Source organism: Chenopodium quinoa, unplaced genomic scaffold (genome assembly GCF_001683475.1).
Source record: "Chenopodium quinoa cultivar QQ74 unplaced genomic scaffold, ASM168347v1, whole genome shotgun sequence".
Taxonomy (NCBI): Eukaryota; Viridiplantae; Streptophyta; class Magnoliopsida; order Caryophyllales; family Amaranthaceae; genus Chenopodium; species Chenopodium quinoa.
This window is the reverse complement of record NW_018743033.1, coordinates 1561280-1580400: the sequence shown is the minus strand read 5'-3', so window position 1 is coordinate 1580400 and position 19121 is coordinate 1561280. Positions and strand designations below refer to the sequence as shown.

Below are 19121 nucleotides of genomic sequence, written 5' to 3'. Positions count from 1 at the left end.
AGAGCTCAAGGTGCAGAGCCTGGGACCTTCAGCCTTCTCGTCCAAGTAGAAGGTAGCATCGCTGGAGGGACCACATCACTTACATACCAGGGCTGGCAGGCATTCAGAGCAGCGTCACCAGGGGACTGTTGAGGAGCAGCCATTGGATTAACAGCCGAAGTCAAGCTGCGCACTGCATAATGACACTACTACATTTAAGAGCTAATACAACGGCTTTTTCCGTTGTATTAGGTGTAAAAAACCGTTGTATTAGACCTAATACAACGGCTAGCAACCGTCACATTAGCTGGGCTTGGATTAGGTCTAATACAACGGCAAAAGTGACCTAATCCAACGGATTGAGCAATCTGTTGGATTAGGTTCCCTTTTTTGTTTTTGGGAATAATTAGACCTAATCCAACGGATTGAGGAATCCATTAGATTAGGTATCTACCTAATCCAACAGATTGCTCGCCCAATCCGTTGGATTAGGTCCTTTTTTTTTAATCCGTTGTATTAGCCCTTTTTTTTCTCTTTTGATACCGTTGTATTAGACCCTTTTTGTTCTTTTTTTTTTTTTTTTGAAAAACCGTTGTATTAGGTAATTTTTTTAATTTTTTTTTTGGAATATATAATTATATATTATACCTAAGCTATATATTATATATAATTAATTATTGTAAATCTAAAAGGTATAATATATAACAAATATAAATTATATTAGTATATTTATAATTAAAAATCAACGAAGTGCATATAATATATTCGTTGGATTACAAAATAAACAAAGTGCCGATACTAACTAATAATAAATGAAAGTTCACTAATTAATTAACAATCGTTTGAAATAAAATTAGTACTTGCAATAGATACATAAAATCAACATTAGTCCGTACTTCATTCATCCCGGGGTAGCTCATCGTCATCAAGCACCTACATGTAAAAATAATAATAATAATAATATATTAGGACAAGTAATGTATATAAATCAACTTTTAGGGACAAGTAACAAATAATATAATGCATATAAGCCAAACAAAAGCTAAAACAAGTAATGCATAAGCCATAACACCACCAACAACACAACGCACAACAAAACACACAACGCACAACAACACAACAACACGACACAACACCACACAATGCAGCACACAGCAGCAGCAGCAGGCGGGCAACAGCATGCAGGCAGGTAGCAGCAACGGGCAGGCAGCAGCAGCGGCAGGCAGGCTTAATTATTTACTGCCACTACCTTTCAACAAGCTTGAACACAATTAGCCACTGCTCATCTCTTCCAGGAGTTAGGCACCTCTAATTTTTGAAAGGCAAGCAAGGAAACTTGATTTAGTCTTTTGAATTCTTCATTTCCAAAAATTTAGTAGATTCTTCCTTATTTTCTATCAAGTACCAACCTAATCAGCTGTTAGTAGGCTAGAACTTAGCCAAGCCCCTAGGCACCAAGGCCAAGAAAGCTCAATCACGTCTCATAATTGACACCTAACATGATCAACACAATGAATATAGGAGGAAGAATGTAAGCCACCAATAGATCCTTGGCAGGAGCCACAGAACCCTATAATCCCTATTGAATGCTATTATTAGGATTACTTTTGATCAACTTTTATGGCACACCTAGGAGGGATACACCTGTTTCAACAGTGCTTAAGGATGTTCCGGCAAGTTTTAAAGTTTTGCAAAGGCCTGTTCTCAACAAATGCTAAACACAATTAGCTAGCTCATACTTGAGTCCCATTGCACATCGATGTCTATCTTTATGGTCTCATTATAGTAATTGGCTTCATTCGTTAGTCTGAAAGACAACTTACTGACAAATTTCAATATAACTTCCAGTGTTATACTTTTAGTCGTAGGGTTATTTTGATATTCATCTACCATTTGTTTATTTGCAATGTAGCATTGGAATTGTATCTTATGGGTCATTGTTTTTTGGATTTAGTTAAATTAAGTTTAAATTCTAAAATGATCTTCACTGCCATGCTTGCATTTCTGAACCTTTCTAAAAGTTTTCACCTTTGACATGTCCAAATGAAGTCTTTAATTCTTGTCTGAGGCATCTTTTAAGCTACTAAGCTGCCTTTAGCACACTGTTAGTATTTTTGCCTATCATTGCTGAGACACCTGCCTAATTCAATTGCAGGAGCTCTCTTTTTTGGAACTAGATAACAACATCCCCACTGGTAAGCTGCATGTTTTACTATATTAATAATTGCTCACATCTGGCCAGTTATAGGCATTTAATATCCAATTGTAGAATTATGGTTAACATTAGCTTTCTGTATCAGATTCTCAAGGGGCTCAAACGGGAGATACCATGTCTGCGAGGACCAGGTCACCATTATGTTTACTAAACATTTTAGGCTTCATTAGCATTTTAGGCTGAATACTGTGAGATTAAACTTGTGTTTTTGGGGTGCAGGGCAGTGGCTCAATTTCTGAAAAATCATTCTCCTGTATCCAACTTCGCAAATGGTTCTGATAATTTAAGTTTAAGCACCATATTGGAAGGGAGACGAAGGAAGTTATGTGCACAGATGTTTTATGAAACTTTGGTAAGTCTTAAAATATTTCAAGGTTTTCTTAGATTGGATTAGGTCTTTAGGAGTACCTCTCAGGTTCATGAAATCCCTCACTGACTATTTGATTGAACTTTTTATTTTTTGTGCTACACTGTGACAGGGATTGTCTCTTATATATTGGTATGTTCATATTTCTAAGCTTTCCCCTAGTATTAGCTGCCTAAACCCTAAAGATGGACAGTTATAACTATGAGAAATAGTGTATTTCATCAAATCAGTTGATTAATATATACATAAGAATTCAAGATTCAACGCAAAATGATTTAGTATTTTAGTAATCACATTTCTGATAGTTTCTACTAAATTCACCTTGTTAGCCCAAATTTCCCCTGCTATAACAACACAACACCACCATTTGTTGTTTCTATTCAGAGAAGTTTAGAAAAGAAAGTTCAGAGCAGAGAAGTGCATATTGTACCTGATTAAATGATTTTGAAGATTGTCCACTTTGGGCAGTATTTCGATTTGGTGCACTAGATGCATCATGCGGAGTCAATTGCTGCAGAGTACTAGGAACCACAAGATTAATCCCGGGGTTCACCTCGCGAATCGAATCCAAAACTGCAGTGGTGATAGTAGGTGCAATTTCTTGGACTAATTGTGCTTTTATGCCTACTTGGAATTCCTCCGGGAGTATGAAACTTGACTTTGTATCTTTGTTCTTCAAATCACTCTTCTTCACACCCGAGCCATATAGATGCACACGACTTCTGCGTCTAGGAGGTGGAATCACTTCATTGTAAGGGTCATTGCATACATTACCATCTTCTTGTGATTCTGCTGACTCCAAAGCATCAATTTTGGCCTGTTTAGGCAAACATAGTAATATGTTACTAATTATCGAATAACTAACAATATTTAGGCGTACAATGTTACTAAATATCGAATAACTCACAATATTCTCTTTTTCTTTTTCAGAGCTGCTAATGTATGTCCTTTCAGTACTTCTTTTTCTTGATTCCTTGTAAACCTTTGCTTGAGAAGGTTCTTTCTTGTCTGGATCTTGTTGTTTCTATATATATGTAAATCATAATATATGAAATTAGAATAAAAGTATATGCAACATGCCTATAATTTAGATTTTACAAAATGTACTTACCAACTCATGGCGTAAAATAGCATATGATTTGCGTCCCAAAGTATGCATATCATCTAACATTAGACGATTGCCATTGTTGCTGTCGCTAATTGCTTAAGGAAAATCGGGAACCACCATTTAATTCAAAATTAAACACATATTAGATAAAATTATTTCAGGAAATTAGATTAGAATCAATATACGTACAGTACCTTCGCCTCATCGGTATGCCAATATTGTAGAAGATCTTGGAACATCTGTTCGGAGATTGTATCTGGTTTATGTTTCCACCTTAAATCATCCGTATCATATGCATAGAAGTGTTTCTTCTTGATTTGGCATTTGTAATATTTCCAACAACTATTTATAGCATCCATCACCCAATTAAACCCGGCATGGGGGACCATATACTTTTCCTGTTCAAGCTAAAACATTAGTAACGTGTTGAGGTGTACGTGTAATGCAACTAAGACAGTATCACTTACCTGGACATAATCCAATATCTTATCAAGTGTCGGTAGGCTTGGAAAATTTCTGTAGTTAAGCGGTGCAAGTTCGGAATCCCTTGCCCCCGTTCCCAAAAAAAACTTGAACTCTTGCACAATCTCCTTTGTAGGTCCAACTGGCTGACCTAATGAGTTCAGAACAATCACAGGACGCTCCTCTCGTGAACGTGCGTGAACTCTTTGGACCATTGTTCGACCTCGTTTTTTCCTTTTCAAGGACAATTCACTTGATGTTTCTGTGGTAATAAACACTAGTCAAATGGATGGATTTGTTTTCATGTTCCTTGAATTTGTTCTTAACAACATTATTCACAATTAATCGGCATTTCAACATGAAAATCAGACCAAATCAATCACACATTGAATTAAGCACACCATGAATTAAACTTATGTAAACATCGAAACATGTTGAGGTTAGCCTAGTAGTTAGAATTCAATCTTCCTAAAAAAGTTTGTAGGATCAAATCCCGGAATTCTTAAAAGGCAGCCATCAAGACTTAAGCATATATATTTTATACACTGCTCCTTAACCCAAATAATCTACAAAAATGATTATATTATGAACTCAGCGTATTCAAATCCACAGAAAAAAAAAATAAATAAATCTTCCTGACTAAACAAAGGGTTAAAAAAAATTCAACTTGTTTCTAATTTATCCCCTTGTTTGATGGTAAATATAGATCATGACCATTCTAAACTCGTAAGCGAATATTTACAAACCAAGTAACACAACAAATTCGTGATCCAGATAATACTACCACTATGGCCCACACGGTTTCCAAAATGTAGTCAACATATTTATGCAATCAACACAGTCTAGAAAACATATTTGCATTAACAGAGTAAACTCATACAAATTCAAACCTTTCACTTGCACATATACATAATTCCATAAATAAAAATTCCATAATATTACGGGTCTGGATAGCATATTTAAATCACCTGAGAAAATTTATACCTGAGTACTATTTTAAAATAAAAAAAATCAGTTGAAAGAGTCTCTTTAGCTTCAGAGGTGCTACAAGACATCGCTACACCCTCAATGAATGTTGACCAACTCACACAGAGCTTTTACAGAAATCTGACACAGGAAGAAATGGTCACCCTATTAGGTATCAATAGTGAGGGTGAATTTATCTTTAACTTTGGTTGGACTTTCACATAGAAATATGCCTGGCCTTCCACTTTCAGAATTTACCAAAAGTCACAGAATAATGTACTATTCAGTTACGAGTCAGGACTTAGGAGTCCCAACACAAAGTAGTCAGTCAAATCATGTTTCCATCTAAAGGTCCTAATAAACAGCTTTTAGTTTTCAAGCAGAACTAGCAATTAGATAACATTCTTATTAACTCTTCGATGTTAGCTATCCAGTAATAAACTAGCTAATAAAATCCAAATCCATTTTAGCTAGTCATGACAGGTTTTGAATAGCTATCAACAAACACAAAGGTCGAACTGGGTTTTCTAGGTTTAAAATTATCCAATTTATACTAAAGTTCATTTGCCTGAATAAGTCTTGAACAGTTGAGCTTGAACACTTGAACCTAAGTCCCTAATCTATTGAGGACCTTAATCTGACATCAAATTCATAAACCCACTCATCATATATACAAAGCCACCCAAGCTTTAAGCCACAAGCTCAAGTTGATCACATAAATTTCACAATTGATTTCAGCATCAAGATACCAATTCAGCAATATAATTCAATTCCACCACGTAAAAAAAAGAGACTTGACCTGCATTCCTACAGATATTGGTGGAAAGCAGCAGAAATGTTGTTTTAAGTATAGGACTAATAGGAAAATGCAGCCCAGCTTTCTGAGAGAAATCAAGGACTGACTACAAAATGCTTCAGGAATGTAACTACACACTACATCATTTCTCAGAGTAAGAAACATAATTCATAATTACATAAAGTTAATTAGTCTCATGCTAATCCCAAAAGTATCTTCCAAATTGATACTCCCTACAAATACCTGTCGAAATACCCCCTTTCTACCACCCTGCCCTACAAATACCTGAAAGTTAATTAATCTCATGCTACACCAATTTGAAGAGCAAAATCCTCTTCTTTTCTTTGTTAGCTCCTATCTTTGTTCTTGTACATGAAGTACATATATGTATGTATGTATATAACAAGAATATCATGATCAGAATATACCTTCCATTCCAAACTGTGCTACAACTGCTCGGTCCGCTGCTTCATTGCCCTCACAATCTTCCTGAAGAGCATCAGCGGTCTCATTCAGCTGCTCATCATCATAATTTTTCCCTTGTTCAGGCACCTCACTGCTCATCATCAGCGCTTCATCTTTTTGTCGTTTCCGAAACTCGAGGTACGCTGACATTGAGCCAGGAGAACAGAACTCTCTTTTCTTCACAGATGCCTTTGTTAACCCCAATTGCTGTTCTTGCTGCTTCCTTTGAATTTCCCGTGCAGGAACTGGATGTTGTTGAGAAGAGACCTATAAAACAAAAGCGAAACAAGTAATGCATAAATCAAACAAGTAATATATATAAATAATACATATATATACAAAGCAACAAATTCAAGTTACTGAAGATACCTTTTCACATACTTGTCTTTTTCCGGTACCAAGAGTTTCCTGTTCCATATCAGAATCTCCTGAGGAGCCATCATCTGTCTGCCTCACACTCTGCCTCACACTCGAACAAAGTATGTCGCGTGTTTTTTGTTGCAGTATCTTATTCGCCAAGGATCCCGATCCTTGGGCTGACATTCTTTCAGCATTATACTTCAATTTTCGGAGCCTTTGTAACTCATAGTCTAAAAGCTGACTTTGGGAATCAGAAGCTTTTGCTTTACTCTCCTTCATCTGCAAAGCCATTCAATGAGAACATGTTTACAAACCATAAAAGATAATAATATGAAAAACAATGCAATATAATATAATATAATATAATATGGAAAGCAATGCAATATAATGTAATATAAATTGTTAGGGAAAAAACCATCAGAAAGCTCTCTAGGAGGGATTTGAACAGCATAATGCCAACCATCTCTATTAAGATCTTCAACATAAAACACTTGATGTGCTTGAGATGCCAAGATAAATGGTTCTTCTTTAGAAATCGTCTTACACATATTAATCATTCATCATCATCTTTTTCAGAGTGAAACCACACACACTTAAATAAGACGACACAAAAGTAGCCATGGTAAGATATTGAAATGATGTCTGTTATTGAACCATAATAATTAACATTAGCCTCAATAGGATTTTGATCTTTGGAACTCGCAAAGCTATATGTCATGGCCGTTAGAGTGACTCCACTATTTTAAGTTACATAATTAGCATCGCGCTTCATGGTATGGAACCTATAACCATTGACTGAGTACCCTGTATACTTTTTAGCAATGTAAGAAGGCCCTTTTGATAACCATATGATATTGTTAGGGATGATGTCTTGACCCTCTTCAACAATGAAATCAACTTTCTCCCTAAACCAATCCACAAAATCCTTGCTGTGATCTTGAACGCTATTCCATTTCCTTTTTCCTCTAGCGCTTACAAATTCCTTGTGCTCACTATGAAATATAAAAAGATTATTTTATTAACACTACAAATAAAACATATTGAAAACCAAGAGCAAAAGAAAAGAAACTACATTTTAGTTGGTAATCTAACCTTATATATTTCTCAACTTCCTCGCAATCACAATTGAACAATACATAACGATGCGCTTGTACCCATTGATTGTGATCAAGTATGTGTTCACGGTCTATTTTCTTTGATGTCCTTCCTTTCCCTTTTATTGGACGTCCTAACTTAGGAAGAAATGATTGTGATGTACTACAAGCATTAACCTGAGGTGTGGCCGAGTTTGATCCTTTCAAAAATCTAGCTACAAAGGCAACACATTATTTGGCTAGATATCCTTCTGCCATTGAGCCTTTTGGACGAGCTTTATTTCGAACATCTTGATTCAGTCCATGAAGATACCTCTCAATCCCATACATACACCTTGAACTTACAGGTCCACCCAACTTAATTTGGCCCACCAAGTGTAGAGGTAGATGTACCATTATATCAAAAAAGGCAGGTGGAAAAATCCTCTCAAGTAGGCATAATGTTTCAACTATCTCAGATTGCAATTTTTCAAGATGTTGAGGATCAACAGTTTTACTCCATATACTTTTAAAAAAAGCACAAAGTCTAATCAAAGGAGTAGCAACATCTTTGGATAATGTTGTCTTAACTGCAATTGGGAGCAAATAATTCATCATAAAATGCGCATCGTGGCTTTTGTAGCCTACAATTTTCCTTTCCCCAACTTGTACACATCGACCAATGTTAGAAGCATAGCCTTGAAGAAGTTTGGAATTTTTGAAGACTTGGCAGAACCTACGTTTTTGCTCCAATGGCATCCAACAGCGGGATCTTGGAAATTCTTCGCCACCATCTTCCAATTCTCTTGGTTGAAGCTCCGGCATCAAATTAAGCTCTACCAAATCTCGACGAGCACTCACATGATCCTTGGTCTTTTGAGAAATGTCTAACAATGTCCCAATGACACTATCAAACACATTTTTCTCAATATGCATTACATCGAGGTTGTGACGATTAAGACAATGCTTCCAATATGGTAACTCGAAGAAAATGACCCTCTTTTTCCACGGGTTCGGATCATCAACATCACACCTTGGTTTCTTTTGCTTCTTTCCAAATTCATTTGGAAAATCGCACAACAGACTAGCTACATCAATTCCATTCAATGGAGTAGGTTGATGTCTTTCCTCAACTTTCCCATCAAAATTCCTCTTATCACGACGCCAAGGGTGAAATGGAGGTAGAAATTTACGATTTTCCCTATGCACATTCTTAGCACTATAAGGTAACCACTCAGAATCTAATTCATAATGACACTCAGGGCACGCCAAGTATCCTTTTGTGCTCCAGCCAGATAACATCGTGTAAGCATCGTGTAAGCAGGAAAATCACTCACGGTAGTCATCAATGCCACATGCATGTGAAACCTCTGGTTACTCAAAGCATCATAAGTTTCCAGTCCGAACTCCCACAAATCCTTCAAGTCCTTCATTAGTGGTTGTAAATATATGTCAAGGTCATTGCCTGGGGAAGAAGGACCCGGAATTAGTAGTGCTAACATCAAATACTCAGGCTTCATAATCAACCAAGGAGGCAAGTTGTAATTGATCAACATAACTGGCCAAGTACTATGTACAATACTCATTGAGTTGAACGGGCTGAAGCCATCTGTGGCTAGTCCTAGCCTCACATTGCGCGGGTCATCAGAAAACTCTTTGTAAAAGGAATCAAATTCCCTCCAAGCTTAACCGTGAGCTGGATGATGTAAAAGATGATCATTTTCACGCCCATCCGCATGCCAAGTCATGTATCTCGCCGTCTCTTGACACATAAACAGTCGTTGAAGCCTTTTCTTTATCGGAAAGTACCTAAGAATATTTTGAGGAATTCTATAGGTCTTTCCTTTACCATTATCTATGTCATCCTCTTTTTCCTTTGATTTCCATCTTGGTGTTTTACAAACATGGCAGCTTGTTGCATTTTCATGCTCTTCCCAATATATCATGCAATCGTTTGGACATGCATCAATCTTTGTATAATCTAACCCCAACACTTTCAAAACACTTTTTGCTTCATTGAAAGAAGTTGGCAACTTTGCATCAGGCAACACCTCCCTTATAAGCTCCAATATATCTCCAAATGCGGCATTGGTTAGATTATGATCACACTTCAAAATAAAAAGTCGAATCATGAAGGAAAGTTTTGAGTGATTTTTGGAACCAGGATACAATTCTTCTTTCCCTTCTTCAACTAACCTCAAAACTTTTTTGCCTCATCATTTGGCCCCTCTCTAAAAGCATCACGTGCATCATGCAACAACCTCACTACGTCATCGCTAGAGTCATTTGGGATTGACCCTTCATCATTATCCAAAATAGTTTCTTCTCTTTGGATATTGAACCATAAGTCTGATAACTTATCCGATCTTGGAACAAAACCATTACAAATTAGATGGTCTCTCACCACACCTTCACACCGCCAAAAACGATAATGACAAATTTGACATGGACAACAAATTTAATTTCCTTGAGACTTTATAGCAAAAGCCCTTTTGACATATTCGTCGACTCCCTGTTCATATTCATCGCTCCATTTGGCAAACATCCACCAATTCTTAGTTCCACCTTCCATTCCTTAGGGTAAAAATAGAAATCAACAGAGTAAATAGGAAAAATTATTTGATAATTCTAGAAGGCCTTGACTTAAGTCCCTAATTTAGCTGTTACATAATGTTCCATATTTTGATTGATGTGGATTAGAATTTAAAAACAAGAAAAACCCATATTTAATTTACCATTTACATCATACTGAACAATTGACATTCAACAGTAAGTAATGAACAGAAAATAATAAAGCAAACAATCAAATAGGCACAGGCACAGCTATTAGTTTCCATACTCTTGCATTTAAGTTCCTTGCGGTCCATAAATTTGTCGGTTTAAAAGTTGAAAGAGCTAACAAGTCAGATAGTTTGTGGATGTTAAAATAAGAAACTATCTTTCTTTCATAGTCCATAACTCCATACTGACTCTAATACCTTAATGACCAAAATAGTACATAATCTATCCCTGTATCGATAAGTACACTAATTTTACCCCAAAGAAAAGTAATATTGATTCTAACCACATTACTACAAACCCAAATCAAACTTTACAATGAAATACTTCAGATTAGTCAAAACCAATAAGTATAATTAGCAACCCACTTGAAAATATTAAAATTGAATCAAACCCAGATCATATTTCACGCTACTAATTAGTCAAAACAGGAAATTTGATGAGAAAATCCACTTCAAAATTAATATGAAGTAGTGTCTATCAAAACAGAAAAAGAAAGTAGCGATTCGGTCATAAACACTATATTTTGATTTATTCATGCAAAAGAGTACATTCAGATATTCAGTCCATCTGTCCATGGAAATTGAACAGGCCAAACTAACCTGGTAGAAAGTACCTGACAAGAAATAGCTTCAAGATTCCAATTTTAAGATAGAGAATGTTGTAGTTCATCAGTGCACCTAAGATCAATTCATCTAACTCATTTCTGAAAAAAGGGAACATAATCAAGAACATGGAACCTAGAAAAGCAAGGACAGCAGCTCGATAACAGAGGAAATCCAAAGCACAGACCACAGTAAGATTTAGAAAACAGAACATAGAGCCGAATTATATATCAAGGAGCAAAAAAAACATTCGGATTGCATAAAGCTACATAAGCGAATTTCCTGTTGGGTTCTGTTTATAGCAAATTGTCCAAATACGCCCACCCAAACAGATTTACATAAAAAAGAACAAAGGTTGCAGCATAATTATGAGCAATGTCTGAGCCAAAATAATATCAAAATTAACAGCACAAAATAAGTTGTCTATTATACTACAGAAGAAAATTAGATACTTTAACCTCATATTAATTGTACAGGTTTTACAAGAAGCAAAATGCAAAGGCCAGCAGAAAGAACTGAGAAAAGGTTAAGATTCGAGCAGCTAACTTCAACAGGTATGTCAAGTATTCCCAAATAAACCCCCAAAAAAAATTAGGGTTCATAAATCGAAAAACCACCCCAACAACCACCCTAAAGCAAGCAATCAGCCACATGCAACATTCAAACAAATCAACGAATCTAAATCCAAAGATTCGAGCAATCAGCCACATGCAAGGTTCAAACTAAAACTAAATACAAAACAAAATCAACAAATCCATAATTGGTAGACGAAAATTCAAGGTATACCTTAAATAGAGATTCGAGCACGAAGCAGCGGCGGCGAAGGAGGAGAACGAAGCAGCGGCGGCGAGGGAGGAGAACGAAGGAAGGAGCAGCAGCGAGCTAGGGAGGAGAACAAAGGAAGACTGATGAGAAGTTTGGAAAAGGGGTTTCAATTTCATTTTTGGCTCTAATATTTCAGCATTTCCCGGTTTTTTTTTTTTTACTCATCCGTTGTATTAGGTCTTATTCTTTTTTCCTTTTTTTATTTTTTGTGGCTGATCCGTTGGATTAGCTCCAATTGAAATATAAAAAAAAAAAAAAAATTCGGGAACACTATCCGTTGTGTTAGAAGAATAATCTGTTGGATTAGCTCATCTAATACAACAGATTAGTATATCTAATACAACGGTTAGTATAAACCGTTGTATTAGCCCTGTTTTAGTGTAATACAACGGATTATCCTAGTCTAATACAACGGTATGAAATTAGCCGTTGTATTAGCTATTTTTGTACCGTTGCATTAGATCAAAAATGTAGTAGTGTGATCAAAACGGTGCACATTAGATATATCATCCAACCAAGCAAACTCACGCAAAGGAAGTACATTAGGAAAAGGACTATTAGGGGCATCAGCAGGAGGGTTGGCCCTAACCTCTAATGCCAAGTGCGGATGACGAGGAGCGTGCAGCCGCAAACGGAGCAGATGAGGCATCGCAACCCCATAGTCATTAAGACCCTCTCACAATAAGGGTCAAAAGTGTCGTCATGAACCCTACCACAAAGGTAGAGATGAAAGGCGTTGGGGGCAGAGCAACCACCGCTGGGCTCCTCTGCACGGATAAAAACACCAGTGGCAAGCGCACTCCCCGTAGAAGCATCATAACCAGGGGAAAACACAACTTGGTGGGGAGTACATGAAACGGGAGAAGAAAAAAGAACACATGGCCTATGAGGCTCACCTGAACGAGCCGTCGCTTTGAATAACTTCAACGGGAATAATCAAAGTTCCTCGCTCAACCCTTCTCGTTGCTTTGAATAACTTCAACGGGAATAATCAAAGCTCCTCGCTCAGCCTAGCTCGTCGCTTTGAGTAACATCAGCAGGAGTAATCAAAGCTCCTCATCACGTCAATTCAGCACAGCAGCATCCACTAGCAGAAATTCCTAAGCCTCAAATCAACTGAACGTAAATATGAGACTCAGGGGGGATAGTTGTACGGAAACGACCTCGGTCAGCCAATCCAGTCAAGTAATGAGCCACCAGATGTCGGACACTTGAAAAGGTTGGCACGTCCCTCGTACCACCTCTTGGGGGGCTGGTTGTATGAGTAGCTCTGACAAAGCTATCCCCATGCTACGAACCCTAGCTCAGAAGAACATCTTCGCTTAGCAAGAGCTAGCTTGAGTACCTCAAACCACCTCTTAGGGGGCTAGATGTATAGGGTAGCACCCGCTGAGCAGACCCGCGCTCCCAACACCACTTAAGAGGTGCGCGCTCACGCTAGTCTAGCCCAAAAATATGTATAATCTCCTAGGGGCTCAGCCTCATGGCTGACCCTAGCGGGCTCCAACTCGGAGTCAGGGATAATCTCCCAAGGGTTCAGCCTCATGGCAGCCCAAAGCTAGGGATAATCTCCCAGGGGCTCAGCCTCATGGTTGACCCCAACGGGCTGCAGCCCGAAGTCAGGGATAATCTCCCAAAGGCTCAGCCTCATAGCTAACCCCAGCGAGCTCCATCCCGCGGCACTAAAAATAGTACAACTATAAATAGCAAGCCAAGTACAACAGAAAAGAGGTTAGACAATTACATTTCATCACTTATCCATTATTATTCACCTAAAGCTATACTAACTTAAGCATCGGGGGGGTTCCTCGAGACCACCCCCGAGGGCAATAACCACCGCTCATTGTGCAGGTAATCCTAGCCGAAGTCCAGATCTGACCACCAACCTAGCTCCGGAACTACACCCAAAACAATAATAATAATTTCTCTCGCGATTAGGGCAGGGTGGGGTAGGTTTTTTTTCCCGCGTCCTTTTTTCGGCAGCTTCTTCGGTGATTTTAAGCGCGTTCAGGTCCGACGAAGGGTTGGTGGTGGCGCATTCAGGTCAGGCATTTTTCAGGGTAGCGTACTTCATTTCGTTTGGTGCAGTTTTAAGGCAATATACAAAGTTGCGATCAATGTTTTATTTGATTTCAGCGTGGTGCTCCGGGGGTTCTATTTTGATGTGCAGTCCAGGCATGGATTTAAGGGTGGTTTCCGGCAGTCCAGGCATGGTTTCAGGGGTGTTTTCCAGTGGCTTTGTTGGTTATGTTTGCCGGTAGTAAATTACAGTTCAGTGGTGCGCATTTTTTGGTGTATTTTAGGTACACAACAGGCTTCCATTGGTAGTCTTCTATGTCAATTTTCCGGCAGTGTTAGATTAGGGTTGTTTTTCAGGCGGTTTATTGGGCGGTTTGGCTTCGTTTTGGGTCTGCTTTTTGCTCTATTAGGGTGCAGTTTTCAGGCGGTATTAAGCGATTTTTGGGTGCATTTTTCAAGCGGTATTAAGGGTTGTTTGGGAGCAGTTTTCACGCAGCTTTAAGGGTTGTTTGTGTACAGTTTTATTAGCAGTTTCTGGGGGCTGTTTTTAGGCTACATTAAAGGGCTATTTTGCTGTGGTTTCAGTTGCGTTTTGGTAGGTTTTTTCTGCAGTTTATAGGTGTTATGCCTCTTATTGTTCGCTTTCATTGTCCGTTTGTGGGTTTAATGGGTGTCATGGTGGCGAGGGGTAATGGGCTCACAAGAAGTTCTTTGCTCACTCATCTCCGTGACCGTAATTGTTATGCGGATGTGCGGGATATGACCCGAAACTCTCTTACTTTTGATTTGGCTATTTTCTCAGAGGTGAGATGATCGTTCGTCGTATGGGCATTTGTCTTTGTGGGGATTGTTTCAAGACACATACTCTTCGTTCTAAGTGTCGACATGGTCCTGGTTTTGATATTGTGGCCCCACCTAATTTTGGGGATGGTGTGGTTTGGTTTGTTCTTTATGGTTTTCCTTAACCACAAGGTCCTTCTTCAGAGGTATCTAATCTTGTTCCTAGTGTGCCTCGTGAACCTGAATTTGCTTTCAATTATGCTCTCCTTGATAGTTTACTATCTAAGCGGTTTCATTCGGTGAAATCTATCCCTCCTAAGTGTCGCTTGGGTTTTTCATGGGTTTTCAAAGGAGAGCTTGATAAGGTGATTTGCAAGCCTGATGACATCTCTTGTTGGGTTCAATTGCTTGTGTTGCCTCTTTGTGTCCTTAAAACTTTTTTTCTGCAGAGTAATTGTTAGTGTACTTTAGCTATCAAACGACAACGACAGGAAGATAGTATCACCACTGCTGTTCGTTCTTGGTGTGATCCTAGTGGTTCTGTGCAACTTGTGCGGGACACGTTGGCTGATGTGTCTCCACCTTTGTTGGATGCTGATGAGGACCATGATTTGTCTAAGCGTAATATTAAGCAATGTAAGAGAAAGATTTGTGACGGACATTACACTACTACGGTCAGGGTTCTTTCGTCTTCTGGTATCGCCCCTTACAATGAAGCTACTCTTGCAATTTTACAAGCTAAGCACCCTTCCTTTCCGGCTCCTACCTTACCGGATATCCATGTTGATCATCACCTTATTGCGACTCCCACTACTGTTTTGGACCAGATTAGGGGTTTTCCGCGTGGTACGTCATACGGTAGAGATGGCTTGCGTGCTCAACACCTTATGGATTGCTTGAGTGGTGTTTTAGTTGCTGTTTCAGATGAGTTGATGGATTTTATTACGCAGGTGGTTAATCTCTTTCTTGTTGGGAAATTTCCTACTGAGTTGGGTGAATATATTTCTAGTGCTCCTCTCACGCCACTTGTTAAGCCTGGTGGTGGTATTCGACATATTATTGTGGGTACCGTTTGGAGGCACTTGGTTTCAAAGGTTGGGCTTGCTTTAATTGGTCCATGTCTGGGAAGCTATTTAGGAGGTCTTCAGTTTGGTGTAGGGGTGCCTGCGGGCGGTGACACTATTCTTCATGCTGTTAATCGTTTGGTTGAGGCTCGTGGTGGTGATGTTGGCCTCTCTATGTCGCTGGTGATTTCCAGAATGCCTTCAATTTGGTTTATCGTACGCCTTTGTTGTGTGAGGTTCGTCTACGTTGTCCAGCTCTCTCTCGTTGGGTTGAATTCTGTTACTCTACTCTAGCTAGGATATTTTATGGGGAGCATACCTTAAGGTCATGTCAAGGAATGCAAAAAGGTGATCCTCTTGGCCTTTTGCTTCTTTCTTTGGTTCTCCATCCATTGGTGTTCCGATTCAAGGATTCTTTTGACTTATGTTTGCAGGCTTGGTATTTGGATGACGGCACTATTATTGGTGACACTGTGGTGGTAGGAAAGGTTATGGAGTTGATTTTGGCGGAGGGACCTCATCTCGGCCTCCATGTAAATGTTGAGAAAACGGAAGTTTTCTGGCTCTCGAAGGACCCACGCAGTCGTCTCGTAGGTGTCTTTCCTCCTGATATTGCTCGTCCGATGCATGGTGTTAAGTTACGTGGTGGTCCTGTCAGTGCGGATTCCACTTTTTGTGGTGAGCTTGTTTCGCATAGAGTGTCGAAGACCATTGTGCTAATGGATGCTGTTGTTAAACTTGATGATCCCCAATGTGAGTTGTTATTACTTCGTGCGTGTACTAGGGTTTCAAAACTCTACTTTGCTATGCGCACTTGTCCCCCTTGTCTTTTTGAAGCGGCCTAGCTATCTTTTGATGTGGCCCTTCGGGCTTCTTTGGAGCGCATTGTAACTGCTTCGAGGCCTGGTTTTGGTGATTGACAATGGTGACTTGCCACCTTACCTTTTTCTTATGGAGGACTGGGTGTTTATTCAGCGGGTGATGTTCGGCACCATGCTTTTCTTGCATCACGTTTGTAGCCTACTGATCTTAGGCTATGCTTCTTCGCAATTCTAGTATTATTGGTCCGGGACTAGCCTTCGATGATGCTCTTAGTCTTTTTAATAGGATTGTGGAGACTGACCTTATGAGTAACCCTAGTGAGATGGCTGCCCCCAAACTCATGAGGAAATTGGAAAATATGTATTTCACAAAGGTTACTGCATCTGCAAAATCCATTTTCTCCTTATCTCTGTGTCAAGTTGCCTTATAGGAGTCCCAGCAGGGGGATCACACCTCTGACTAGTTGCGGGAGGTCTTAATCTCGGGTTTGGGTCAGACTATGACTTGTAAGGCTTACCGTTGTGTTCTTTGCTACCGCTTAGGTGTTCCTTTGTTTTCCGTTTCAACACCGTGTTCAGCTTGCTCGAGGGTTTTTTATGGGGATATTTTTGGGGATCATGTAGTGTCCTGTGCTGGGATGGTGGGTATTAAACATCGGCATAGTGTTATTTGAAATACCCTTGTTGATATTTGTTTTCGGTTTGGGATTTCTACAAGAAAGAAGGTTGACGTTGGGTTGACTGGAGGGATTGACAGGACTCTTCGACTGGAAAATGGGTTAATTTATCCTGGGATAGAGGCCTTGATGTGTGTGTTGACTTGACGGGGTCTTCTCCTTTAACACAATCTGGGTTTTCTGACTTCGTTCCTGTTGTGTCAGTTGCAACTCAGCGGAAGCGGGAAAAGTATGAGACGCGTTGTAGGGCTATTGGCTATAATTTTCTTCCTTTCTCTTTTTCTTCATTGGGGGAATTAGAGAAGGAGGATGTTGCGTTGCTGAAGCGGATTCAGGCGTTCGCTAAAACTCAGGATATTGGTGCTCGTGTAGCCGCTCACATCTACAGCAAGATCAGGTTCGCTATTGTTAGAGGGGTGGGGGCCCAGATTGTATCTCGGCTCCCGACTAATTTCTTGTAATTTGGTTGACTTTGTAGGTTTTTGTTATTTTTCATAATAATAATAATAATAATAAATAAATAAAAAAAATTGTGTAGTACAAATTTAATTTTTAATAGATTTCTCATTAGGCTACAAGGGGTGCCTAAAATCATTGGTATACCTTGTGCTTAGTTGAGCAAGGATTTTTTTTTTTGTTTTTTTAATGAAATGCAATGATCATATACAAAAAAATAAATACTCATGTTATTGAAATGGAAAGGATAAAAAAAAAAAAAAACTCATGAAGAAACATGATGGAAAGTGCCTATGCTAGACTCATTAAGGGAAAGGAAAATCAAAAAAAAAGAAAAGAATCGTGAAATCTTGTTGTTGAAGTCCGCCTCGTACATTATGTTTTCCTTGACCAAAGGTTGTAGAAAAGGAAACTATGGATGTTTCTTGTCAATCACATGACTCAAACTCGATTCAACATGCATAGATGGGAAAGATCATAGTGTATGAGGAGAATGATATGTATGGGGAAGCATGAAAGAGAAAAGTATGTGGAATGTGGAATGTGGAAAGTGTTCAAGAAGGTTAGTGTATTCATGGTAAGGTATGTAATGTATGAAATGTGATGTAGAAGGAAAGGGTGTATTTGTGGGGAAAACATGGAAACATCCGGAATGAGAAGGACCCTCAACTCGAATGACGGAAAGGATGACTCATGCATAGACCTAAGACATGGTCATGGTGTGAAGAAAGTATGTACCAAGTGTGCAATGACTCGTGAGTGTAAGTGATATTTACAATACTCATGTCATGACCATGTTACTAAACATGTAATTTGACTCAAACAAGACCAGGAAAAGAAGCTAGAGATAAAAGAGTCGCCAACAAGTTTTAGGAGCTTGTAAACCGTTCACGGGTGTGAAGGTTACACCTCATTCACAATCACGGAGATCGCTAACTCCATAGTGGTCCGGAACCATGACTGGATGTTCGGGGATAATGGTATGAACCCAACCTAAAAGAGATTGAACCCGCCCTAAATAGGCCTCTACTTAATTCTTACGATATTCATGTGCGCTTTTCGATCAACATACATACATCAAGTTAATCTTAAACCTGTTTAATCTACGTTGGTTGATTATTAATACATAATCAAATTTATTATTAATGATCACTTGAATTAAAATCATATTAGCCTAACTCAAATTATTAATTATCTTATTAGGCGTGATTTCAAGTACAAATTCCCTTTAAACCTGCAAAAAAAGGCGTGATCAAGCAATAACAATAAATCATGAATAATCAAGCAACGTATGATTAATAAAAC

The 19121-nt window shown here is 38.8% G+C and overlaps 1 protein-coding gene across 8 annotated transcripts; it reads right to left on the bottom strand.

The window, feature by feature from the left end:
* Window positions 1–3672: 3672 nt before the first annotated feature.
* On the bottom strand, window positions 3673–12434 carry LOC110730554. 8 transcript variants are annotated; one of them, XM_021910370.1, is made up of 7 exons: window positions 11961–12433; window positions 11172–11275; window positions 6728–6997; window positions 6322–6625; window positions 4137–4393; window positions 3864–3925; window positions 3673–3764 (listed from the first exon to the last, which is right to left on the bottom strand). In XM_021910370.1, the coding sequence occupies exons 3-7, from the start codon at window positions 6995–6997 to the stop codon at window positions 3758–3760; spliced, it is 900 nt and encodes a 299-aa protein (XP_021766062.1). In that variant the 5' UTR covers window positions 11172–11275; window positions 11961–12433; the 3' UTR covers window positions 3673–3757. The 8 variants fall into 8 exon arrangements, with proteins under 8 accessions (XP_021766062.1, XP_021766056.1, XP_021766059.1 ...); XM_021910364.1 differs by having other exon boundaries at window positions 3864–4067; window positions 11961–12431; XM_021910367.1 differs by having other exon boundaries at window positions 3864–4061; window positions 11961–12431.
* Between the last annotated feature and the right edge of the window lie 6687 nt (window positions 12435–19121).